Source organism: Sander vitreus, chromosome 13, assembly GCF_031162955.1.
Source record: "Sander vitreus isolate 19-12246 chromosome 13, sanVit1, whole genome shotgun sequence".
NCBI lineage: Eukaryota > Metazoa > Chordata > Actinopteri > Perciformes > Percidae > Sander > Sander vitreus.
The window spans coordinates 29033789-29057930 of record NC_135867.1 but is presented as its reverse complement, the minus strand read 5'-3'; the positions used below and the strand labels follow the sequence as shown (position 1 = coordinate 29057930).

Here is a 24142-nt window from a genome sequence, read left to right as displayed (position 1 = left end):
TAGCCTAATAGCTGGTTTGATTTGTATTGAGAGATGATTTTATGGAAAGTACCCCATGCCAATCTCTAGGTATGGTGAAGGGTATGTGATGATGTAGGGGGGGCTATTTTAATTCCAAAGGCCAAGGAACTTTATCAGGATGCATAGTATCCTGGATCCATGAAATAACTGGCCTTTCAAAATAAAAGTCTGCCTGCCTCTATGGGAATTTAACATGGGGCTGTACTGACTTATGCCCCCTGTATTTTAAGGAAGAACATTTATTTAATTTATTTAGACACATTATTCATTCACAAAAAAAAATTGGTTTCCTTAAAGGTTGGATTTTCCCTCATTTTTTAAATTAAGGCATTAAGATCAATTTCCAAAAGAGTTATGAAGAGTTAAGAGTTAAACTTATGAGCACCACTTTAACATAATAAAGCATGCGCCAGCACATTAAACTCTATCAAATTAATTATTTCCCAACATCATAGAATAAAAAAAGGAGCAGTGTAACCTGAGAGAGTGCATTGGGACAACCTCAGAAGAACTGTGTAAAACTTGATAAGAGTCAGCTCACTCAAATCCTACACCTTCAACACCATCTGTATAGCTTTTAAGCATGCAAACAGACCTTGAGATCAAGGACTTTGGAGGACATTTTTTTGTTCGCATCCTCCAGCTCTAGAAAGATCTTCTGATAGACCTCAAATGTGTATTTCAGTTTATTAGGGTACCTTAGTTCCAAGGCATAGATAAGGCCCATCAGATAGGTGCAAGCATGTGCCACATCTGGGATACCAAAAAGACTTCTGCTCCCTCAACGGCTATTCCAGCTTGCTTGGGGAGACCATCCCTGGGATTGCTGACAACAAAGATGACGAGGACAAATGTAGTAAGAGCTTCTTGGACGGCAGCAGCATCGTCGTCATTGAAAACCTGTGAAATACACCAGAGAGAATAAAACATATTTATTGTATAGTAATATGAAGAATGCATAACTCTTTGTTCCCTCTCCAAACAGAGGATCAGATTGTTATGTGGTAGTTTTGAGTAGTATTGTAGCTTAGCAAGGGTGTCTACAGGTATCACATAGTTCAATTAAATGCCATTTAAGGCCATTTTAAGTCAATTTAAGACCTATTGTTGGAGAAATCATCTTTCACTCATTCATTGCAGCTTGATATAAAGAGTATCATATATTTGGTTGTTAGCTACATAATTATATAAATGATTATACATCTGGCATTACTTTCTTGTTCTTTCACTACAGCATTTTTAATAATCATATAGCAAAGCAAAATCATATTCCAATATATTCCAATCTTCTAAATTCCATAAAAATAATCAAATCCAATTCTAAGCAGAAGTTATCATCAAACCCTAGAATATTCTTGTTTCTAGATATCTGTGATGATTTTCCATGTTTTACTGCTGCATTTTTAGTAATTAAATACTAACATATTATGAATACTACAATGGAAATAAGTCCTGGATGTTTTTATCCTTGCTTGTACTTAGTGTCCTTCATGTGCAAGGCATTTTAATACAATTAAATTAATCAAATCAAATCCCATTTCTACATAGGCACATTATTTAAAATCTCCTAAAAATCTTGTCAAATTATCAGCAAACAGCTATTTTTGCACAAACTTGTCTCATATTGGCAGGGCTTTGAATCAGAGCCACAGCATAGAATTATTTTTACCTGGTAGTCCTTGATTAACTCTCCAGTGTTTCCACCAAGGTAGAGTTTCAGGCCTCTGATCACAACTTCTCTTCGGCACTCAATGTTGCTGTCCTACAAAAATATGAAATTAGATTACTCATTAATATGAGAAATATGAGATTACAGATGTCAGAAAGCAACTACATAAAACTAACTACTACTACACTGTTGTAAATACATGCCTCATTTAACACGTCAAGGGTCTCATCAAGTTTCTTCCCAATGGCTCCACCCTTCCTCCTATACAGGCTCAACAGCTTAGATGTGTATTGGTCCAACTTGCCCAGGAATGTGGGCTGCAGTGGCTTCAGTGTGACCCTGCGGAATTCCTCCAAGAGGAGACCAAGAGATGTAGACAAGACAGACACACATGGGCAAGAGAAACAGAATAAGTTCTGTTTCTCTTGCCCATGTGTGTCTGTCTCATTATGTTTCTACATTTCCATGTCTTGTCTACATCTCTTGGTCTCTCTCACATAGAAAAATGAATCCAAAGACTACACTGAAGTATTTAAGTGATTAGGGATGTGGCACCGGAAGTGTAAGAATACTGAATAATGTTTTCCACAGGTAATCAGGTAAGAATAGCTTTCATTCTGGCAGCCTCATCAGGTAAATACAGTTGTGTTCAAAATAATAGCAGTCCAACATCACTAACCTCATAAATCAAATTTTTTGGTAGAAGTGATATTTCTACATGGCAAATAATTTGCTAGTAAGTGTTGTAGTCATAGAAAACCAACAGACCCAACAGTCATGACATGCATGCTGCTCATTCTGTGTAACTGAATCTGTAATTGAAAGAGGCATGTTCAAAATAATAGCAGTTCTCAGAAATAATGGTTATGCAAGTACAGGTGCTGGTCATATAATTAGAATATCATGAAAAAGTTGATTTATTTCAGTAATTCCATTCAAAAGTGAAACTTGTATAATGTATACATTCATTCCACACAGACTGATATATTTCAAGTGTTTATTTCTTTTAATTTTGATGATTAGAACTGACAACTAATGAAAACCCCAAATTCAGTATCTCAGAAAATTAGAATATTGTGACAAGGTTCAATATTGAAGACACCTGGTGCCACTCTAATCAGCTGATTAACTCAAAACACCTGCAAAGGCCTTTAAATGGTCTCTCAGTCTAGTTCTGTAGGCTACACAATCATGGGGAAGACTGCTGACTGGACAGCTGTCCAAAAGACGACCATTGACACCTTGGACAAGGAGGGCAAGACACAAAAGGTCATTGCTAAAGAGGCTGGCTGTTCACAGAGCTCTGTGTCCAAGCACATTAATAGAGAGGCAAAGGGAAGGAAAAGATGTGGTAGAAAAAAGTGTACAAGCTATAGGGACAACCGCACCCTGGAGAGGATTGTCAAACAAAGCCCATTCAAAAATGTGGGGGAGATTCACAAAGAGTGGACTGCAGCTGGAGTCAGTGCTTCAAGAACCACCACGCACAGATGTAAGCAAGACCTGGGTTTCAGCTGTCACATTCCTTGTGTCAAGCAACTCCTGAACAAGACACAGCGTCAGAAGCGTCTCGCCTGGGCTAAAGACTAAAAGGACTGGACTGCTGCTGAGTGGTCCAAAGTTATGTTCTCTGATGAAAGTAAACTTTGCATTTCCTTTGGAAATCAAGGTCCCAGAGTCTGGAGGAAGAGAGGAGAGGCACAGAATCCACGTTGCTTGAAGTCCAGTGTAAAGTTTCCACAGTCAGTGATGGTTTGGGGTGCCATGTCATCTGCTGGTGTTGGTCCACTGTGTTTGCTGAGGTCCAAGGTCAACGTAGCCGTCTACCAGGAAGTTTTAGAGCACTTTATGCTTCCTGCTGCTGACCAACTTTATGGAGATGCAGATTTCATTTTCCAACAGGACTTGGCACCTGCACACAGTGCCAAAGCTACCAGTACCTGGTTTAAGGACCATGGTATCCCTGTTCTTAATTGGCCAGCAAACTCGCCTGACTTTAACCCTATAGAAAATCTATGGGGTAATGTGAAGAGGATGATGCGATGCTCCAGACCCAACAATGCAGAAGAGCTGAAGGCCACTATCAGAGCAACCTGGGCTCTCATAACACCTGAGCAGTGCCACAGACTGATCCACTCCATGCCACGCCGCATTGCTGCAGTAATTCGGGAAAAGGAGCCCCAACTAAGTACTGAGTGCTGTACATGCTCATACTTTTCATGTTCATACTTTTCAGTTGGCCAACATTTCTAAAAATCCTTTTTTTGTATTGGTCTTAAGTAATATTCTAATTTTCGGAGATACTGAATTTGGGGTTTTCATTAGTTGTCAGTTATAATCATCACAATTAAAAGAAATAAACACTTGAAATAAGTGTTGTATAAAAGTTTCACTTTTTGAATGGAATTACTGAAATAAATCAACTTTTTCATGATATTCTAATTATGTGACAGCACCTGTAAATATTACAAGTACAAGTGATTCAAAGTAAAGCAAACCCTTGTGACATTTTTCAGTTCATACAGTAAATGTTTGAGTTTGTAAAGAAAAATGCATTATGGGTCACATTCTGCATAATACCTCCAAACCATTATGATCTGAAGAGTGGCTTTTGAGATTTTAACATCTCAAAAGTTGCACTGAATATTTTTCTTGCTCTTAGCTTCTCAAACTAGCTGTTGCTGTGGTAGGCTACTTCCAAGTACAACACACGTATTAACAACCTGTAGACTTAGATAAGACATAAAACTTGATATAAATGTTTCGTTTTAATTGTTTGCTGTCTCAATAACAGCAAATGGCTACGCTGACATGAGTTAGCTGATAACGATAAGCTAACTTTTCTAGCCTGCAAACATGGTTTGTTTGCCATCAAACAGACACATTATCTTTACATCATTTTAAGTAAATCCAGGGTACACATACAACACAAGTTCACGTGTAGGGACCCTAATAATACTACAAGCAACGTGTCATGTGTCGAGCCTTCTTAGTATTTTAAAAATAACGATTTTGACGTGTAGTAGCAGCTAGTTGGCTAGCTGCTAATACACTAGCAGGCCTCGAGGAAAGCCACTTGCTAATCTTCAAATTAAATGAAAAGACGATGACAGTAGACCTGATATAGATATCAGGCCTACTGTCAAGTACCTGGTTAGATTAGAAAACTTTATTCTTACCTTAACGTTCAGCCGACTCAACCATAAACTCAGCCTCTGGAAATGCGTCTGCTGTTTAATTTCAATCAGGAGGGAACGGGTGTGCGTGCCAGTTGCTGTTCCGTTGCTATTACGGAACAGCGTAAATGAAACAAGCTTATTGTTTGTTGAGTGTTTGTACTTGAGAAGATCGACTGGGATAACTAAATAACGCATGTAAATGGAAAAAAAAACACAATTTTATTGTATTATGAACAAATGCAGATGAATTTCAAACGATACATTTTCATGTAAAGATACAAACTGAGATTTGTATTGTTAATTTCATAGATTTAATTTGTTATATCTACAAATGCTCAGAATCACTTTTTTCAGTGTAGTTTTAACCCTTTCCATTGTGAATAACAATATTAACAATATAATACAAGCTTTGTATGAGATGTTGATGTAGGGATTATGTACAGTTAAAAATTGTAACAGACCCCTTGTTAGAAAAAAAATAAAAAATGTAACCTGCAAGCAGCGATGAACGGGCCCTCGCACTCCGTGTACGTCCAGGGTGCCGGCCTTTCCCAGTCGATGCGGCTGTGTATTTGGGTGACCGTCGGACACTGCACGCAAGAGTTAGACTTAATTCCCCCCATGGAGTGCATAGTGTTGGGAATGACGTATTTTGAATATTTCAAATTGTACACCACTTCCTGTGTCCACTAAGTGGTGCTAGAGAACACACACTATTTATATGTCATGTTGCTGTATATCATGTTTAAACCACACTACGTCAATTTCAGGTAAATCTAATGATTTTCTTCGGGGCTTACTTCCTGTTGCCAGTAGGTGGCGCTATGACTATAACTCATTGACTTGTACATGTCCTCAGGCCTGGTCTCTACTTAAGCATAAATAATTTGGGGCAGATTGGACAGTGTATGGTCTAGTTACAAATAGGGTAGAACAATTAATCTAATCGCAATCGCGATGTCACGCAATTACATAACCGCAAAAATTGTTCGATTTAAGTAAACAAAAAGGGTGTGCTGTGTGCACTGCAGTCTCCACGTTGTAATAGTCTTCACTTTACCGACAGTATTAACAACAGATGAAACCACCGTGTCTTAAGAAGATTGGTGTTTCCTGTAAACTCACTTTACATCGTCTTTGATCTCTTTTTCCTCTCGCTTTTCTCCTACACAGCCGCTACGCTAAGTCTGACACCGCTCACCGGCAGTCGCTCTCCTCCCTCGCTTCACCACTCAGAATTAATTGTTACTTAATTAATGTTTTAAACAATATACAGTGTTTCCTTTAGGATCTTTTTTTTAGCATTGCCCCCATCAATATAAGTAATAATAATTCTTAGAATATAATTTTTTTAATCTTTTATTCATTGATTTCCCGTGTCACAGACAGTCATATACTGACTGCTGCTAATCTGAGTCCAGCGCATGCACACACGTACACGCACACACACACACACACACACACACACACACACACACACACACACACACACACACACACACAGTGCTAACTCAACAGATATAGACCTACCGCAGCTTGTATATAAACAAATCACACGTGGCTGTGTTGATGGCTGATTTAGTCACGTAGAAAGCGTTCAGGAACCGTTAAGCAGAACTAAAAGTATATTATTATTACTGGTAAAGTTACCGGGTACCGGCCTTTTCTCACCGGTTCCCAACATGCACACGCACACACATCTGTGCAACTGTCATTGTACTGTAGCCTACGTCAGCGTTGCATTATCTCATCCCATCTCACCAACAGTTTAATACTTCCTCGCACATCCAAACGTAGTCAGAGAAGGGCCTCACCTTCTTTTAGATCGCATGAACGTTCCTAAACAGCATTGCATCCTCTCTAACTGCGCTGCTTTTATGGACGTCAGTGCCTTATCCGCAGCGGTCTGCTCCTCGTGGTCCTTAATCGCTTCTAATTTTAAGTTTTTAGTCCCGATTACAAAAGGATTTGACTTTGCTTTCTCTGAGCCATACACACGACAGTCACTGCAGTACATTTGTTCTGTACTGCTGTCGTAAATAAGCCACTCACGAACCTTGCCGTTGTTGCCAATTGTCCACTTTGTATTAAAACGTCTTCTTTCATTTTCTTTGACTCATCCTCCTTTTTGTTGGTTGTTCGTTTCAGCTGGCCTCTTTACCCCAGTAATGTGCCGCCACATTTTTAGCTAAAATCCAACGAAATGGCAGACTTTGTTGAAATATAAAAGAACAACAGTTGCAAAAAAAACCTAATGAATCACTCAGTTCTCATTGGCTACCTGCTAAGGTGGCAGGTAGATTGACAGTGTTACCCGCCAATTGCAAAATTCACCTGCATTTGGCGCATGGTCAGGTGTTAATTTCAGGTCCAGGTAAAATGCCCTAAAGATAACAAGAAAAAAGATCAATGAGAGACTAAGTTATTTTCTGAATTGATTCTCTGTTTTATAATGTTAAGCTGTTCAATGTGTTCAATGTTATTGTTCAATTTGGCTGATTTATCTTACCAGCAGATCTTGCCAGTGTTTCAAAGGTTTATCAGCGATGTAACAGCATTAGGCATGCTTAGAGCATGTCAGCAGAGTGGAGTGGTGAGACTTCCCGCTCCTCCCTCACAGAGCTGCTGTTCTCTCCGCTCCCCCGCTCAAAGCTGATCCAGACCACTCAATATGACTCCGCGCTCGACTCAGATAAAAAGACTAAAAGCTACGTTGTTGAGAAATACCAATACACAGATGCATTCTGGGTTAGGCTCGGGGATGCTTTGAACTCATGGTGTGAGAGGTACCGTAGCGAAATTGGAGTGGGATAGAATGGGAGATAAGACGATGCTACAACTTTTTTTTAAAATCTGCTCTGCACTCCATCCCAAATCCTCATGCTCCGCTCACATGCTCTGGCCATGCTACATGAAGAGATTAATGGCTACAACACACACATTATACAGTACAAACAAGATTGATGTCAATTTCATTATTTCACTCCCGGCATGCAGTAGAGCCCAGTTTTGTATCTAAATATATATTCTTTATTTGTTAAATTGACTAAATGAACAAAGAAGTTGTATTTTAAGTCAGAAGAGCTTGCTGCGGTACTGTAAACAGAAGAAGGGTTAAAGCAAGCCTGCGTGTACTGAGTGTTTGTAGTATGTCTTAGTGTGCCAGGGGTTTATTTTTGGTCGCCACGGGCACATATAGGCTTACGCTATCCAAGCTTCTAATTAAAGACTTACCAAAGCAGCAGACAGACCAACCAGCCAATGATGACTCCATCTATCTGTCAGTGCCAATTCTTGCATAACCCTTACAACTGCATCCTGTTATTGTTTTGCATTTAAATTAAATGTGACATCGATTTAAATGTGACATACATTTTTATTTGTTGGTAACCTGTCAACATTTTCAAAGCCCATGTCAATGATTAATATTAGAATGATTTACCATCTGCACTGTCAGAGCCTTTGGCATTAGAACATGTTGTATTATACAGTGCTTTTTTGTTGCATTTGTTTATTTTAATGTAGGCATTTTTAGAATTTTAGTGCTTCACTGTTAAACCTCTCATACGGTGCAACAGCCTTTACAAAATAGCTTGATTTATGCCGATCCACAATGCATTAAGGCTATAAAATACTCATTACCTGAAAGACTGGTCTATTGTTATCTGATGTAAAGGCTGGTCAGGTATGTGTGTTACAGTTTGAGGGTGGTGGTGTGGAGTTCCTTATGCACCTGTTTGTTGTTCCCAGCAGAGGGAGCAGAGCAGCTCAGAAGCCAGCGGGATGGACAAGGGACAGATCAGTGCCAAGACCTCTGAGGTGAGTTATGTCTGGAAGGAGCTTGGGGGATCTTTTTAATAGTTTAGGACTGTACATTACACCATGTCACCCGTTTTGTTTTCATTGCCAGCATCCATTTAGGTCCATTTCACTGCAGTGTAATGCAACCCAACACATCTGTTCAGAATACACAATACCTCTGTGTATTCTGTTCATAAAATGCAGGATTTCGTGGTAAGTTATTGATTGTATGAGATTCACACATACTCTACGTTCTTTTCAGTCAATACGTTGAAGTACTCAAGTTAAATCCGAGAACAGATCTGATGATTTTTAGTCGCCATGTGGGAAAATGACTTGGGAGAATATGTTGGGGTCAGGTACAGGCTAGCTTTGAGGTCAAAGAGTATAGCAGGCTTTTGAGTAAATCTCTCAAGTAGGTTCTTAGCAATGTCAGCACTGTTGTACACATACAGAGACAAATCCAAATGATCACACCTAGTCTGTATATATGAGCGACAGCCCTAACAAAGCAGGTTCAAGCATTCCTCCTCTCTAATGCAATAAGTCAAAGCTGGCCGAGCCACATCACCTGAAAAGATTAGCCCCTGTTGCTCTGGCAGTGGCAGTGTGAGCTGGTCAGTGTGTTCGGTTAGAACCACAGGAGATTGCAAATGTATGGTTACTTTTTCGTCCACGAATGAAAGCAGTAATCAAGGTCAAATTCTGCTACACACCTCTTCACTATGATGGCTCCAGCAAACAGGTACCAGGGCAGTTTATGTGGGGGAATGTGCTGCAGTTCAGAGGCTTATAGTCTCTAGAGGGGAAAGGTTTGATCATCAGAGGGGCTAAGTTTACCTGAGATCCCAGGTAAACTTAGATCCCAACGATCTTACTGGCTGACGTGGCAGGTTAGTGATTCTTAATATAAAGCACTAAGAGACTGAGCTAGAGCTTTTCAGAAAACATGTAGTGCTGTAATATCTGCTTTATTTTCTTCAGCAGTCTAACAAAGTGTACATGGTAGTATACTGTACTGTAGGATGGATACGTGCATCTTGCATATGAATATAAAAGTTAAAGTCTGTTAATTATCTTAAAAGATTTAATGCATTTTTAAAGCGATCTGAGACTCTGACTTGCCGAAGGACAGGCATTAGTTGTGGTCAATACATCTGTGCGTTTAGACTTTTCAGTAATGCCAAATGCAAAAATGAAAGAAATCTACAAATCCAGAGGAGTTATCATTTAAGTCCTAAAATGGAAGTAGAAAATGGTCATAAAGGGTAGATTTTACAAATGTAATTCTGCCATAGGTTTCATTAGTGAAACTTTTAATCTATTCTTTTTTTTAAATGCCTTTTATGTTGTTAAGTTGTTAGGTTTTGTTATCAGGGTGTTTATTCAACTCAAAAAGGCAGACCCAAATTGGCAGATTAACTCTGTTCAGCTGAACATGAAAGTTCTGATGTTTAATTACATGCATGTTTGTATGTTGGTCTTGTTTGTGCTTTTACATAATCATTCCTGAGCTGCTCATGTGTCTGTGAACATTAGTCAAGATTGAGCAGCATTTGTTTTTGGAAAATTCCGTGTGATATTTCACTGTTATATATTCTTGTGTCTCATGAAATAATTGTGGATTAAGGTGTACAGTTTGCAAGTCTTGTTGACTCAGAAGTGGTTCTGTAAATGTTGATGTGATGACCATACACATTTGGAGACAATGTGTGGAAACTATAGTTATGGGTTTGGTGACGATCAGCTGCCAGGGTTTCACTGCAGTGACATTGTATTGGTTGAATTGCTTTTTCAAATGTTGCGCTTTAGGGTTAGTTAGTTTAACCCTAACCCAAAAAACGTTTTCAAATTAAAGCATGTAGGGATGCCCTTATATGAAAAATCTGGCCGATACCAATAACAGATATTAACATTGCTGTTATGGCTAATAAACAATATTTATAATAGGGCTGAACAATTAATTGCATTTGCAATTAAATCGCGATATCTTAAAACAAGATTTTTTAACTGCAAAGGCAATTACACTTTATGTTGTCATTAACATATTTACTAGGTGAAAGTTCAACACATCAGTCAATATAATACTGTGATTGAAATAGTTTATAGATGAATAAAAATGTTGTTCGTATAAATTCATGCATCGCCTACATATAGGCCTTGCCTACAGGAAACTGTTTTGTTTAATCTACCTAATATTGTGATGGTCATACTATAAAATGAATTATTGCTTGTCTTTATTTAATAATACAGAAGATAAAGAGTTTAAAAAAATAATTGCATATATAATCCCAATTGCAATATTGGTAAAAAAAAATGTAGATTATTTTCCAAAATCGCTCAGTACTATTTACCGATGTTAATATGATCTGTATAAAACAAGTTTCAAGGATAATCATATTATACACACTTAAAAACACTTGTAAACACTGTGAATTTGAAAAAGTAATGTCTTTCTGTACTTGCAAAACATTTGGAAAAGCCCATAAATCATAGATTTATTGCATGTCGGTACTTTTATAACTTGTAGCAAGTATATAACTTAATGAAAGTCCAGCTTCTCACTTCTGTAAACACATTTGGATCCTAAATCAATAACTAAGGATCATAAAACAAAATATCCTGTTTAGTTTTCATGTTAGGTCTTCCCTAGGTTGTCAGGGAGAGAGCACTAAAGCAAAACTTAGAGGAGCGGCTTGTCATCATATGAGAATAGCTGGTCCACCTTATCCCTTCCATATGCCCCACACACACACACACACACACACACACACACACACACACACACACACACACACACACACACACCTTTCTTTTTTTCTCTTTTTCACCACCACACACTCTCTAACGTGTGGGCTGCAGCTGTCACTATTTGCATTTAGGCTGCTTGCTAGTAGCTTGCTGCTGATATTGATTGTGAACTTCTGGATGGCGGTCCTTCATATTAGTGATCAAACTGGTGGTGTTGAAGGATTTGACACAGCATCCTTCTCGCATTGCTAGTATTGCATACCGCAATTTGCGTCTTCTTTTTTCACAGTACAGAAACGTCCAGACCGTAGACATTCGTTCGTCTTTACTATAGCATTTAAATCCTGTCACAAACTCCGCATGGCCAAAACACACACACACACACACACACACACACACACACACACACACACACACACACTAGAGCCGCCCTTACTGGCAGGTTAACGGAAATAATCATCGGTTGTTGAGATCGGTCCAATTTTGCTCATCAGACCCATGCTGATGTATATGATTAAGGGCATTTTCACACATGAAAGTCCGAACCAAGGTCCGGCCCATGGTTCGTGTTTTTGTTACATTGTATACATTTGATTTGTTTTGGTTTCACACTGCAGTGATGCAAGCGCACTAAAGATCTATACGTGACAAAACTACGTCCTGCTGTCATCACATACGTGAGCTGCATCTCCAGATACTTATAATTGATTGGTTTGGAGATGGGCTTCCTCATCCTCTCGTCTCCTCTCTCTGTGTCAGAGTTTTTTCAGCTGACTGCTGCTCTCCCCTACCGACTGCTGTTCTCTCCTACTGACTGCTGCTCTCCCCTACCGACTGCTGTTCTCTCCTACTGACTGCTGCTCTCTCCCTACCGACTGCTGTTCTCTCCTACTGACTGCTGCTCTCTCCTACTGACTGCTGTTCTCCCCTACCGACTGCTGTTCTCCCCCTACTGACAGCTGCTCTCTCCTACCGACTGCTGTTCTCTCCTACTGACTGCTGTTCTCTCCTACTGACTGCTGTTCTCTCCTACTGACTGCTGTTCTCTCCTACTGACTGCTGTTCTCTCCTACTGACAGCTGCTCTCTCCTACTGACTGCTGTTCTCCCCTACCGACAGCTGCTCTCCCCTACCGACTGCTGTTCTCCCCTACCGACTGCTGTTCTCTTCTACTGACTGCTGCTCTCTCCTACCGACTGCTGCTCTCCTCTACCGACTGCTGTTCTCTTCTACTGACTGCTGCTCTCTCCTACCGACTGCTGCTCTCTCCTACCGACTGCTGCTCTCCTCTACCGACTGCTGTTCTCTTCTACTGACTGCTGCTCTCTCCTACCGACTGCTGCTCTCTCCTACCGACTGCTGTTCTCTTCTACTGACTGCTGCTCTCCTCTACCGACTGCTGCTCTCCTCTACCGACTGCTGTTCTCTTCTACTGACTGCTGTTCTCTCCTACCGACTGCTGTTCTCCCCTACCGACTGCTGTTCTCCCCCTACTGACAGCTGCTCTCTCCTACCGACTGCTGTTCTCTCCTACTGACTGCTGTTCTCTCCTACTGACTGCTGTTCTCCCCTACCGACAGCTGCTCTCCCCTACCGACTGCTGTTCTCCCCTACCGACTGCTGTTCTCTTCTACTGACAGCTGCTCTCCCCTACCGACTGCTGTTCTCCCCTACCGACTGCTGTTCTCTTCTACCGACTGCTGCTCTCTCCTACCGACTGCTGCTCTCTCCTACCGACTGCTGTTCTCTCCTACCGACTGCTGCTCTCTCCTACCGACTGCTGCTCTCTCCTACCGACTGCTGCTCTCCTCTACCGACTGCTGTTCTCTTCTACTGACTGCTGTTCTCTCCTACCGACTGCTGCTCTCCTCTACCGACTGCTGCTCTCTCCCTACCGACTGCTGCTCTCTCCTACCGACTGCTGCTCTCTCCTACCGACTGCTGCTCTCTCCTACCGACTGCTGCTCTCCCCCTACTGACTGCTGCTCTCCCCCTACTGACTGCTGCTGCTCTTTTTGTTTTGTTGTGATGTTGAGAAGCAAGACACAGGAACTTTTTTTCTGGAGAATTTATTCAGGGACAAACGGAAACATACACTGTTTTTATTATACATAGTGTGTATATATATATATATATATATATATATATATATATATATATAGTATTATTTATACTATTTACTACCACTTAACAAATAAACTGCTGATGTATTCTCAGCTCTGATAGGCGACAGCTGTCTGCTCTGAGCGCATTCACCGTCACTCTCTCATGTAGCCTACACACCAAGCACCGAGCTGTTCTTTAAAGGAGCTTCCCCGGTCTTGTAACACAAGGAGAGCCTGCCAGAGCTTCTTGTATTTGGTCAGAAAGTCCGAACCATCCAAAAAATGCTTTCACACTATAAACGAACCGGACCATTCAGTTTGGTCCGGACTGAGAACACCTCTTTTTATCAGACCAAAATTTGGTCTTTTGATCTGGACTGTGGTCCGGGGGAGGATTTCACACCTGTATTTTTGGTTTGGATCAAACAGAAAAGTGTATGTGTGAAAACGCCCTAACATTGGCCGAGACCAATACGATTGCCGATATGTCGTACATCCCTAGTAGCATAGTTTGCATGAGCACTAAAAGATGATATAAATTTATCCAACCAGTTCTGTGTTCAACCAACCGGTGTATTTTCTAGTCATATTTGGTGCATCAACATCATGATAAGATACCCGGTGATGCAGCAATGTTAACAAGAGCCACTCGTAAATTTAGAGAGCTCAGGCTGACCAGCTGTGATGGAAGTCTTCATTTTTGGTAGAATTCTTTAGTGTTACTAGTTTGTTGTATGCTTATTGGAAAACCTTAAGCACATTTGTTATTTATAGTTTTTATTTTTTGGCACAAAATATTAATATTAAAATGACACTAGTCAAACCTCACACACACACACACACACACACACACACGCACACACACGCACGCACACACGCGCACACACACACACACACACACACACACACACACACACACACAGTAAAAAGAGTGAAAAGTCTGTCACAAAGTCAGTGAGATGAAATTAAAGCCAGTGTGTTGTTATGAAGTTCTAGCAGTCTGCCACAGCAGCTAATAGCCAGCGAGACGGAGAGCGTGGGAATCTAATTCATTCCGCTGAGCTGACGCTCTCGTCCTTCACTCTCTTCCCTCGCTCTCTCTCTCATCCGATAACGCTGCTTAGTCGCTCAGCCCGGAGAAAGGACAGAGAGGAGGAGAGGAGGTACTGAAAACAATAGGCAGAGGATGAATGAGAGGGAGACAAGCTAAGGAACGATTTTGGGTTGTTGAAGGAGGCCAGTCCTGCTGCTAAGCGTTTTCAGTGTGTGTGTTTGTGTGTGTGTGTGCATGTTGTGGCTGATGACGCATACTCTGCTCTGAGATGGCGTTAGGAATTCTGATTGCCTTCAGCGCTGTGGAGGAGGCATCCCAATCCTCACAAGGGGCCCACATGCAGTAACGTCTGTCCGCCGTGGCTTCTCTCCCTCCCCAGCGTGTGTGGGTTCTTTTCCTCATCTCCTCCCCCTCCTCTTCTTCTTCTTCTTCTTCTTCAGCAACACCTACTTTTTTTATCTTTCCTTCTCGCTTACTCACACTGCTATCTTTTTCTCCATGTTCCTGCTTTTTTTCCTCCAGTCGTGATAGTAGTGGTGATGAATTTGGGCATAGGTTGAGAGCTCCTTTTTTGTCTGGCCAGCATGGATTGTCTTTGCATTGTCACCACTAAGGTAAGAGACACAGCGCAATTGAATGATTCACTGGCCCAGAGAGTGGATGAAAGGGAGACATGAACTGAGACAGAGAGTGAATGAGCACTGAGGGAGAATGAGGCATGCAGTGAAACAGGAGGAAAGACGCTCTGTCTACACGTTTGTAATTTCTGAATGTTTGAGCATGCACACATGTTTTTGTCTTCCCTCACAGTCCTGCTTGTCTTCACCTTGTCTCTTTGAGCTTAAAAGTGAAGAGTTGAATACATGTTTTTCAGCGTTGCTATAGGATGCTTTCTGTGTATATCTATTGTGAGTTATTATCTCTTGACAGAGTGAGTTCTCTGAGTGTGTATGTGTTTGAGAGAATGATTCACATTTCCCCTCTAACTACAGTTTGTGTCGGTCTGTTGAGATATGGCAGCAGAAGTTAGGTTGAACTTCTGTCAGCCAGCTTATGGTTCTGCTGCAGCACACAAGCACTTCTGATAGTCCACTTGGCAGAGGATGCAAGCAAGATGCTGCATTAATGAAAAACACAAATCCTTATGCAAGCTGCAGAACTGCATTATTATTTATATTTATTATTATTTGCGAAAATGTCACAAAAAATGCACTTTTTGAACTCCCATCCCCTAGCTTGTACTGTATGCTCTTTACTTCAATGGCCATTGCATCACTGGAGAGGGGAATCCTCTCACAGCAAGATTTTACTCAAGGCAACAAGTATGATCTAGGACACTATCTTTCTCCTCATAACTAAAATGAAAAATGAACACATTTCTTTTCATAAGAATATGATGTTTTAATATTTTCTTATTTTTTTATTATGGTTCCTTCTATGCAGATGATACTGACATTAAATTGGCTACTATATATATATATATATATATATATATATATATATATATATATATATATATATATATATATATATATATATATATGCTATAACCTTTTGTATTAGTTGTTTAGTATTATGTGCATCCACATGATACGATGTGGACTGCTGTACACCAGAAAGCAAATAACATGAGGCATTCATTGTTGTGTTGAAGTCCAAAAAGTACAGTGGTGTCGTTGGAAGTTTTCTGTACCGCGTCATCAGCAAGTCAGTCAAATCATTTCATTTGTCCAATACTTTGGTTTATGACCAAATACCTGCAAATCTAAAGACTTTCCTATCAGCCAAAGATGTAGGCTACTTTGTGTGTCCTGATAATTAGCAAATGTTAGCATGCTAACTCACCAAACTATGATTTTGAACATGGTAAACATTATACCTGCTAAACATCAGCATATTAAAGGACAATTCCGGCACAAAACAAACCTAGGGGTTATTAACAATTGTGTACCCACTCTGTCGCTCTCTGGGACATGTTTTCATGCTAATCCAATGTGTTTGTAGCTTGAAAGACGTTAGCGCGGACCGCTGATTAGCTTACAACGCTAGTATTCGGGGCACAGGGAAAGTAAAAACAAATCGCTCAAAATATCACCACACTTCAACGGTTCACTTCTAAATGTTATCCGAAGCATTGAGAACATTGTAAGTGTACAGTTTATTAAAAAGATACATTATAAAGACAAAACTAGTCATGACTTAGAGCTGGCGATGCAAACTAAAATCAAAAGCAATTTGCTCAATATATCTGAAATAATCGCACTCTGCATAACTTGTCTAGTGTACTTACTCAGTGGATAACTGTCCATCTGGTCCCTCCGGTCTGGGTCGCCGTCTCCAATTTATTTTCGGGACATGGAAAAAAGTTTCAAGTCCAGCCCTGTTTGTCAGAGAGGGGAAATCTTCAGACTATTGCGTCTATTGGGTGTCGCGACACAACAGGTCCCACTCTGCAACACAGACACTCCTGTTGGGTGGCCAGAGCTTCACAATGTCTGCAGGTACACCACCAGTTTCCCCAAGTACGAGGCTGTGTTGTGGCATTGACCACCTGTAGCTCTCTCTCTCTCGGAGCTCTTCGTTTAATAAACTGTCTGTACACTTACAAAGTTCTCAATGCTTCGGTTAACATTTAGGGACCCTCATTATGCTACCGTTGAAGTTTGGTGATAATTTTGAGCCTTTTTGGTTGTATAAATAGCGATTTGTTTTTACTTTCCCTGTGCCCCGAATACTAGCGTTGTAAGCTAATCAGTGGTCTGCGCTAGCGTCTTTCAAGCTACAAACACATTGGATTAGCATGAAATCATGTCCCAGAGAGCGACAGAGTGGGTACACATCTGTTAATAACCCCTAGGTTCGTTTTGCGCCGGAATTGTCCTTTAACATTATCATTGTGAGCCTGTTAGCCTGCTGAGCATTTAGCTCAAATTATAACCTCACAGAGCCACTACTGTGTTTGTATACTCTCAGTCTTGTTCACCAACTGTAACAAAAGAAATATCTTGGCTATATAAGCATTAGTCATAATTTCAAGTTTATAAAATATTTCTTATGATATAACCGAACAATGCTGTCGCAATGCAGGTAGCAACAGTGAAAGCAGCTTGCCTACTATTTACATCACACTGAAGTGAAACTTACAAAGCTCTCTTCGTCATTTGTGTGGAAAATCTCTATTGAGTGGTTTGCATCCTAAGTTTAGGCATAGCCTACATCCAGTAAGAGAGATGCACTGTCCTGGCTGGAAATAGTAAAGATGGACACACACACTCTCTTCCTTACATGTTATAGAACACACATGTGGTGTGAGTTAGGATGATGACATCCTGAAAGCCATGGTGAAATATTCACACTGGCTTTTACATAAAAGCCATTACCAAGTCAGCCTTAGTGTGCTGCCCTTCACTGAGAGTGCCTCATACAGAGTGATTGCCTTCTGTGAGAAGAAAGTGTGTACTTTAAAGGCAGTGTTGATGGAGGTCATGATTTTCTTTTTCAAAAATCAGATTTGTGGGTAATATCAAATGAACACCTGTACCAACAATTGGGTGCCATTTAACTGCATGTAGTGCCCGCGCTGCAGTTACTCAAAGCTGGCTTGCAATGCGGTTCATCAGTTATCATCCATAGGGTACACAATCTGTACGAGTATGTAGCCAGGAATTGGGAACAGAATGGCCGGCTATTAACTTATGAATATTTCTTTATTAGTAACTGATCGATCCAATCAGCCTGACTGAATTGATCAGTTACTTGTTCTTTTCGGTATGCCAAATAGGCTCGTCGCTGATGGGCAGGTGGATTTTAAGAGGATAGAAGTGTGTTGTTGTTGTTGTGTCGGTATGGCGGGTGCTGTAAAACGAGCACCATAAACTGTCACAAGGAGTGCCACGGTGGCACAGAGAAAAAGGAAATAAAGTAATCAGTAAGACAAATGAGTAGCACAACCTCGTGCTGCCATGAATTTGTGTGAAAGGAAAGGCCTGTCCCACATATACGCTGGTTGAGTTCAGTAAATAAACAGCTGGGCAATTAATTGCAGTTTAACAGTATGTGTAACTGCACTCAGAAAGTATTCAGACAACTTTACTTTTTCAAATGTTATGTTGCATTATACAAAACGAAAAGGATTTTAGAAACGTTTGCAAAAAATATCACATTGACGTAAATATTCAGACCCTTTGCTACTGAGGACTTAGGAAAAGACAACCGACTGCACTTACACTAGGCTATGTAATTATGCAACAGCAAATGTTATTAACAAGGGTCTGCCATGGTGAAACTACAATGTTTCGAAGATGGGTACTAAAAGTGCATCTTAAATAGTCTGCTCGGTGTGTTCTTACTGTGTTGTTTTATGCAGGGGGTACTGGGTTTATTGCGGATATCAATGAGGTGTTCCGTGCACCAATAAGTGAAGTTTTAGTGCAACCAAGGGCTGAATTGCTAACAAATCACCTGTAGATAGCTTAAAACATTAGATTTAGTCATCTCAAAGGATTATTTCAAGAACCAAAAAAACAGTTAGCAGGCCCACTATACCTGTAGGGAGTGGAAGCAGAGCACTGCAAACACACGCTGCCACACTGGCATACATTGACAGCACAACTCATAGGAAAAAGGCTACCGTGCTCATTCTTAAAGTACCAGTACTAATAAAATGGGTTATAGTACCATTTTTAAGGGCAGGGCATTGTGGTACCTTTCTTGTATTGGTATTAGGGTTGCACAATATTGACAAAATGTGATATTGTGATATCAATTATGAATATTGCGATATCGATATTAGTTTTGATATTTTTTAAACATGTGAAATTACAAAAGTTATAGGAAAATGCATAAAAATAGCTTCACAACAATATAGTGCAGACTGAGACTTGTGTACAGCTCCGTAGTGCGGCTGGACCACAGGTAGGTCGTTGATAAAAAATATTCAATATTTCCAACTCCAAACTCTGCCTCATATAAACACTGTTTATAAAGTTGCAGGATAGCTACAGGTGAGAAATAGATGCGGGATGGGATCACTTTTGGCCTCTAAAGTTTCCTCTTCAATCTCGTGATATCGTGATATTGCGATAACGATATTGAGTCGATATATCATGCACCCCTAATTGCAACACTACACTAATGATTGTCTCAACCCCTCCCCCATTACACAGTATTTCAAATATTCAGATGAGATTAAGTTCCTCTGTTGAAAACTATGCGAGTATAATCACTGAATTGCTGAGAAAAAAGAACTGTTGGAGGTTTTTTAATCTATCAGATAAATAAACAGATAAGTTTGGGGTAATGCTTGGTACAATCCTGTTTTAATATTATGTGGATCACAAATACAGGCCTGTAGTTTCATGTATTAAAAAATAATCACAATTTAAATCACAAGACAGATATGTTCCTCAAATCACTAAACCCTACATTCAGTATGTATGACAGACTGAAGGTTCCTATGTTTGTAGAAGCATGAGCACACTGATTTATTTTGCAACCCCTGGTTATTTTACCAGGACACCTGGGCCACCTTTATTTTTCTGTCTTCCTACTTTTGTGGTCAGTCAATAACATTGATTCACCAATTACCACCAGGAAAGGCAGAATGAGTGAACTCAGGGTGGAACAACAAGTCTTTGTTGTCTTTTATATACTCATGGATGCATAAACAGCAGGCATGTATGGTATGCACACTATCTTTTGTTCTTTGTCCCTTCTACACTAACAACTTGACAATTAATAACCTCATAACGAAGGCCTAAATTGAAGGGGTCTGACAGAAATATTTTAGTCAGAAGCCACAAGGAAGATTTCAAGTTACGTGAAGAGTACATGAGGCTCAGTTGTCTGCATAATTGCCAGTTTCTGAACCTTTTCTATTTTTTGTTGCACTCTTTGGAATTGGAAATAGTTTTAAACACTTTCCCTACAGTTTGCCATTTTACTGTTTTAAAAATGTCACAGTTTAGGATTAATCCAAAAGACTTGAAGTCTTTTGGATTAATCCTAAACTGCATTTTAAAGTCACACGCTGATCTGAACCCTTTCACAGAGCTATCTGGTCAGTGATGTGCACTGTTGAAGATTTTCCCTCTAGGCAAGTGGCATACATAGTGATTTGATTTTTAATGCAGATAATTTAGTTACTCGGTAGGGGTGCATGATATATCGACTCAATATCGTTATCGCGATATCACGATGCGGAATATTATATCGAAAGTGTTGCAATAAGTATGAATATATATAAGTATTTATTTTTTGGAGCGCTGCGTCTTATCCATTGGCGTGTGGCTTTGTTGTGTTTGATTTAGATTATTAGATTGATTTTGAAACGCTGTAATGATCATGTTTCATTGGCCAGTTACCGTGACACTTGCACATGTTAGTGCACGTCAGCGCACGGGTCCACTATGTGACCAACCTTATGGAGGGAACCACCACGTGACATGTGTGCATATTTCGACAGATTGACAGTGTAAGTGAAGAAATGGATAGAGGCAAAAAAAAAACGGAACAAATCAGAGAAGGGAAAGAAAAGAAAGGACCTAAAGAGAGAGTGAAGGGAGTGAGTGGAGTAAAAGAAAGAACACAAAAATAAGAAAATGAGTGTTGCTCAGGGAGAAGACGAAACAACAGAGATTGAAGAGGAAAATTTGTGGGCAAAAGTTTTTGGCCTCTAAAGTTTTGGCCAAATTTCTCACTGGTAGCTATCCCGCAACTTTATAAACCGAGTTGATATGAGGCAGAGTTTGGAGTTCCCACCGACCTGTGGTCCAGACGCACTACGGAGCCGTACACAAGTCGCAGTCTGCACTATATTGTTGTGAAGCTATTTTAATGCGTTTTCCCATAACTTTTGTAATTTTACATATGTTTAAAAATATCTAAATGAATATCGACATTGCAATATTCATAATTGATATCACAATATCACATTTTGTCAATAACGTGCAACCCTATTACTCAGTTAATAATTTCAAAGACATGTTTAGAATTTTTTGGCAACTTATTGACTAATGTGTATTTGGCAATAAAATAGGGATGCATCCCGGAACCATTACATGAAGTGTATTGCGGATTATGAATGTATTGTAGGAAAGAAATACTGTCGAGACATTTTTTCAAGGCTGACACTTCAGCGCAACATACATTATTATGTATATGACAGTAAATACCAGGTGACCAATATCAGATCATACATTGTTCTTATTTTCTATCTCAGTAGTAATATTCAGTATGGGTGGGGATAAGGCGCTTGTATTTTTGATCCGATGTGATGTTAAAAAAGAAATACCAAAGGGAGTTTTGGTGTGCCTCGGCTTTGCTTCAGCCTGCCAGTTGAAAACAGTGAAGTGACCTCATGCTACAACTCTAGCTGCTGCATTGTATTCACAGGCTGTGTGGTTTGGAAAACAAACTATGAAGACAAAGGAAACACAAACAGTTGTTTCCCCTACAGGTTATCTTAAATTACAATAGTTTCCTCCCCATGACCCAGCATGACACTCGTTGATGATCGGTAACTTAATGTCTGACTCAAGCACTGTTTCTTCATGTACCTCTGCTTCCCTCCCCTTGGCCTTCTCTCTACACCAGTTTATTCCTTATTATTTCTTAGGAGCCTATCTCTAACAGTGCTGATTTGCACTTAGGCATGATGCACGTGTCAATGTTAAACTCTTTTCTCTGTTATTCTCCTCCTCCGTCTCCTTCTTCTCTATTATGTTTCCAGTACGGTGGGGAAAATATTTCTGGCTGACAGTCAAAATAAAAGCTTTGATTTCAAAATCTTTGCAAAAGCTTAAGTATTTATTTAACAATAAAAATGAAATGAAATGTTTTATAGTATAACAATTCAACTTGACAAGACTCTTCCTTTGGTCTCCAGCAATAAACCCACAAAGGGACAAACAAGCGAACACACAAACACACTGCTCTCCAACTACAGAAGTGGGATATATTTTAAGGTTTTCCTGTTAGATCTTTTAATTATGTAAAAGATACTAATACTTTAAAAGTACTATGTTACAAATAAAAAAAAATGATTTAAAGTTGTAGTAGGGGAGGAAAGGGCCGAATATCCCCTCCGACTCGTGTGTGGCGCCTCACATTGTTAGCTGACACAACATGACTAACAGTGCTAACATCTGAACCAACCTGAGCATCAGAATGTGCAAAGAAGAAAATACTAAATTTCAGCCCTTTATTGATTAAATAGTGGGGTTGTTGGTGGTGCTGCCTTCTCCAGAGTAGCTCTTAGCGAGCTAGCGGGCACTAGCCGGCTGAAGCCTGAGGTGTGAGTGGATGAGCAGGTCCGGGAAGTAAAGTGACGGTGGTGATCCTATCCCGAAGGTCTTTGCAGGCCAGCGGCGCCCTGACTGCTGCTGCAATCTTTGCATCTTTCCTCGTCGGAAGTTCCCAATTTCCGAGTGACGAATAAAAGTGTCACTACTCTGGGCTCCGAAAGTCGCACCAGACACACATTCATCCAGAGGAATCGAAAATGCGTTTCTCTTTCCGACCCATGGTGTAATAAAAAAAAAAAATATACATATATATATATATATATATATATATATATATATATATATATATATATATACACACATACAAACTATATACAATACAATGATACATTCTAAATAGTGCAAAAGTGAGACAAAACTAAAGAAATGGAAAGGGAAATGTTTTTTTTTATTTCAGGTGTCAAAGCTGAATTTTACTGAACAGGTTTGGTGCATGGTTTTAATTTTTTTCTTTGGAGACTAGCAGTCTTACTTCAGAAGGTGCAGACAGCCATACAAACCTGCGGTATAAACTTGCATTGCTGAAAAGAGTATTTGTTCAACATGAAAAAATAAAAAAATTTTTTTTAAAAATAAAACATGCTCAATGATACTGATAGTTTGTAACTTACCTCATTAGAGCCCAAAATAAACTAATGGATAGACTAAAAATAGTGGATAGTTCATACTTTGTAAAGGTTATCAACCTATTTGTTGTACATACTATTTAGTTTGTGTATTAATTGCAGAATACATGTAAAAAGCCATTAATTGGATGACTGATTTAAAATGATAGCTAGATAATGATCCTTTTGTTAGGTTATAAATTCTACAATATTGTGTAAATCATTATGATAGGGATTCAGTGGCTTCCAGCCTGATCCATAGTCCACGGTGGAGCTGTGGAGCTCAGGCAGGGTTTGCCTCCTGAGTTGTCCCTGCAGAGAAAGCTCTCATCAGATTCACCATGTTGCTAGGTATCCTGTAGATTTAGCAGTGCCAAGTCAACACAAGTGTTAAGGATGTCAAATTCATCTCCATTCCAACTCATCCACCCCCAGATTCCCTCCTCTACCATCATTCTCCAATCCTCATCTGAACCCCCTCTTTCCTTCTCTTCCTCCCCCAGATTAACTTCACACTCTCTGAGGAAGAAATAAAGAAATAAATAAGGAATGTAGGGGGCGGGGGATTCGTTTGGTTCTCCGTTCACTAATGCTGCTGAATCGATGGACAGTTACCACGGTAACAGGAAGGCTGGAACCAAAAATATATTCTAT

At 39.9% G+C, this 24142-nt stretch overlaps 1 protein-coding gene across 7 annotated transcripts in view; it reads left to right on the top strand.

Moving 5' to 3' along the window:
• The window catches only part of dlg2 (discs, large homolog 2 (Drosophila)), a 240286-nt gene that overhangs the window by 42457 nt on the left and 173687 nt on the right, over positions 1-24142 (top strand). For all 7 annotated transcript variants that reach the window (XM_078266799.1, XM_078266800.1, XM_078266798.1 and 4 more), the window contains exon 4: positions 8620-8688. In XM_078266799.1, the coding sequence (XP_078122925.1) occupies positions 8620-8688 (69 nt within the window). The remainder of the gene's footprint in view (positions 1-8619; positions 8689-24142) is intronic.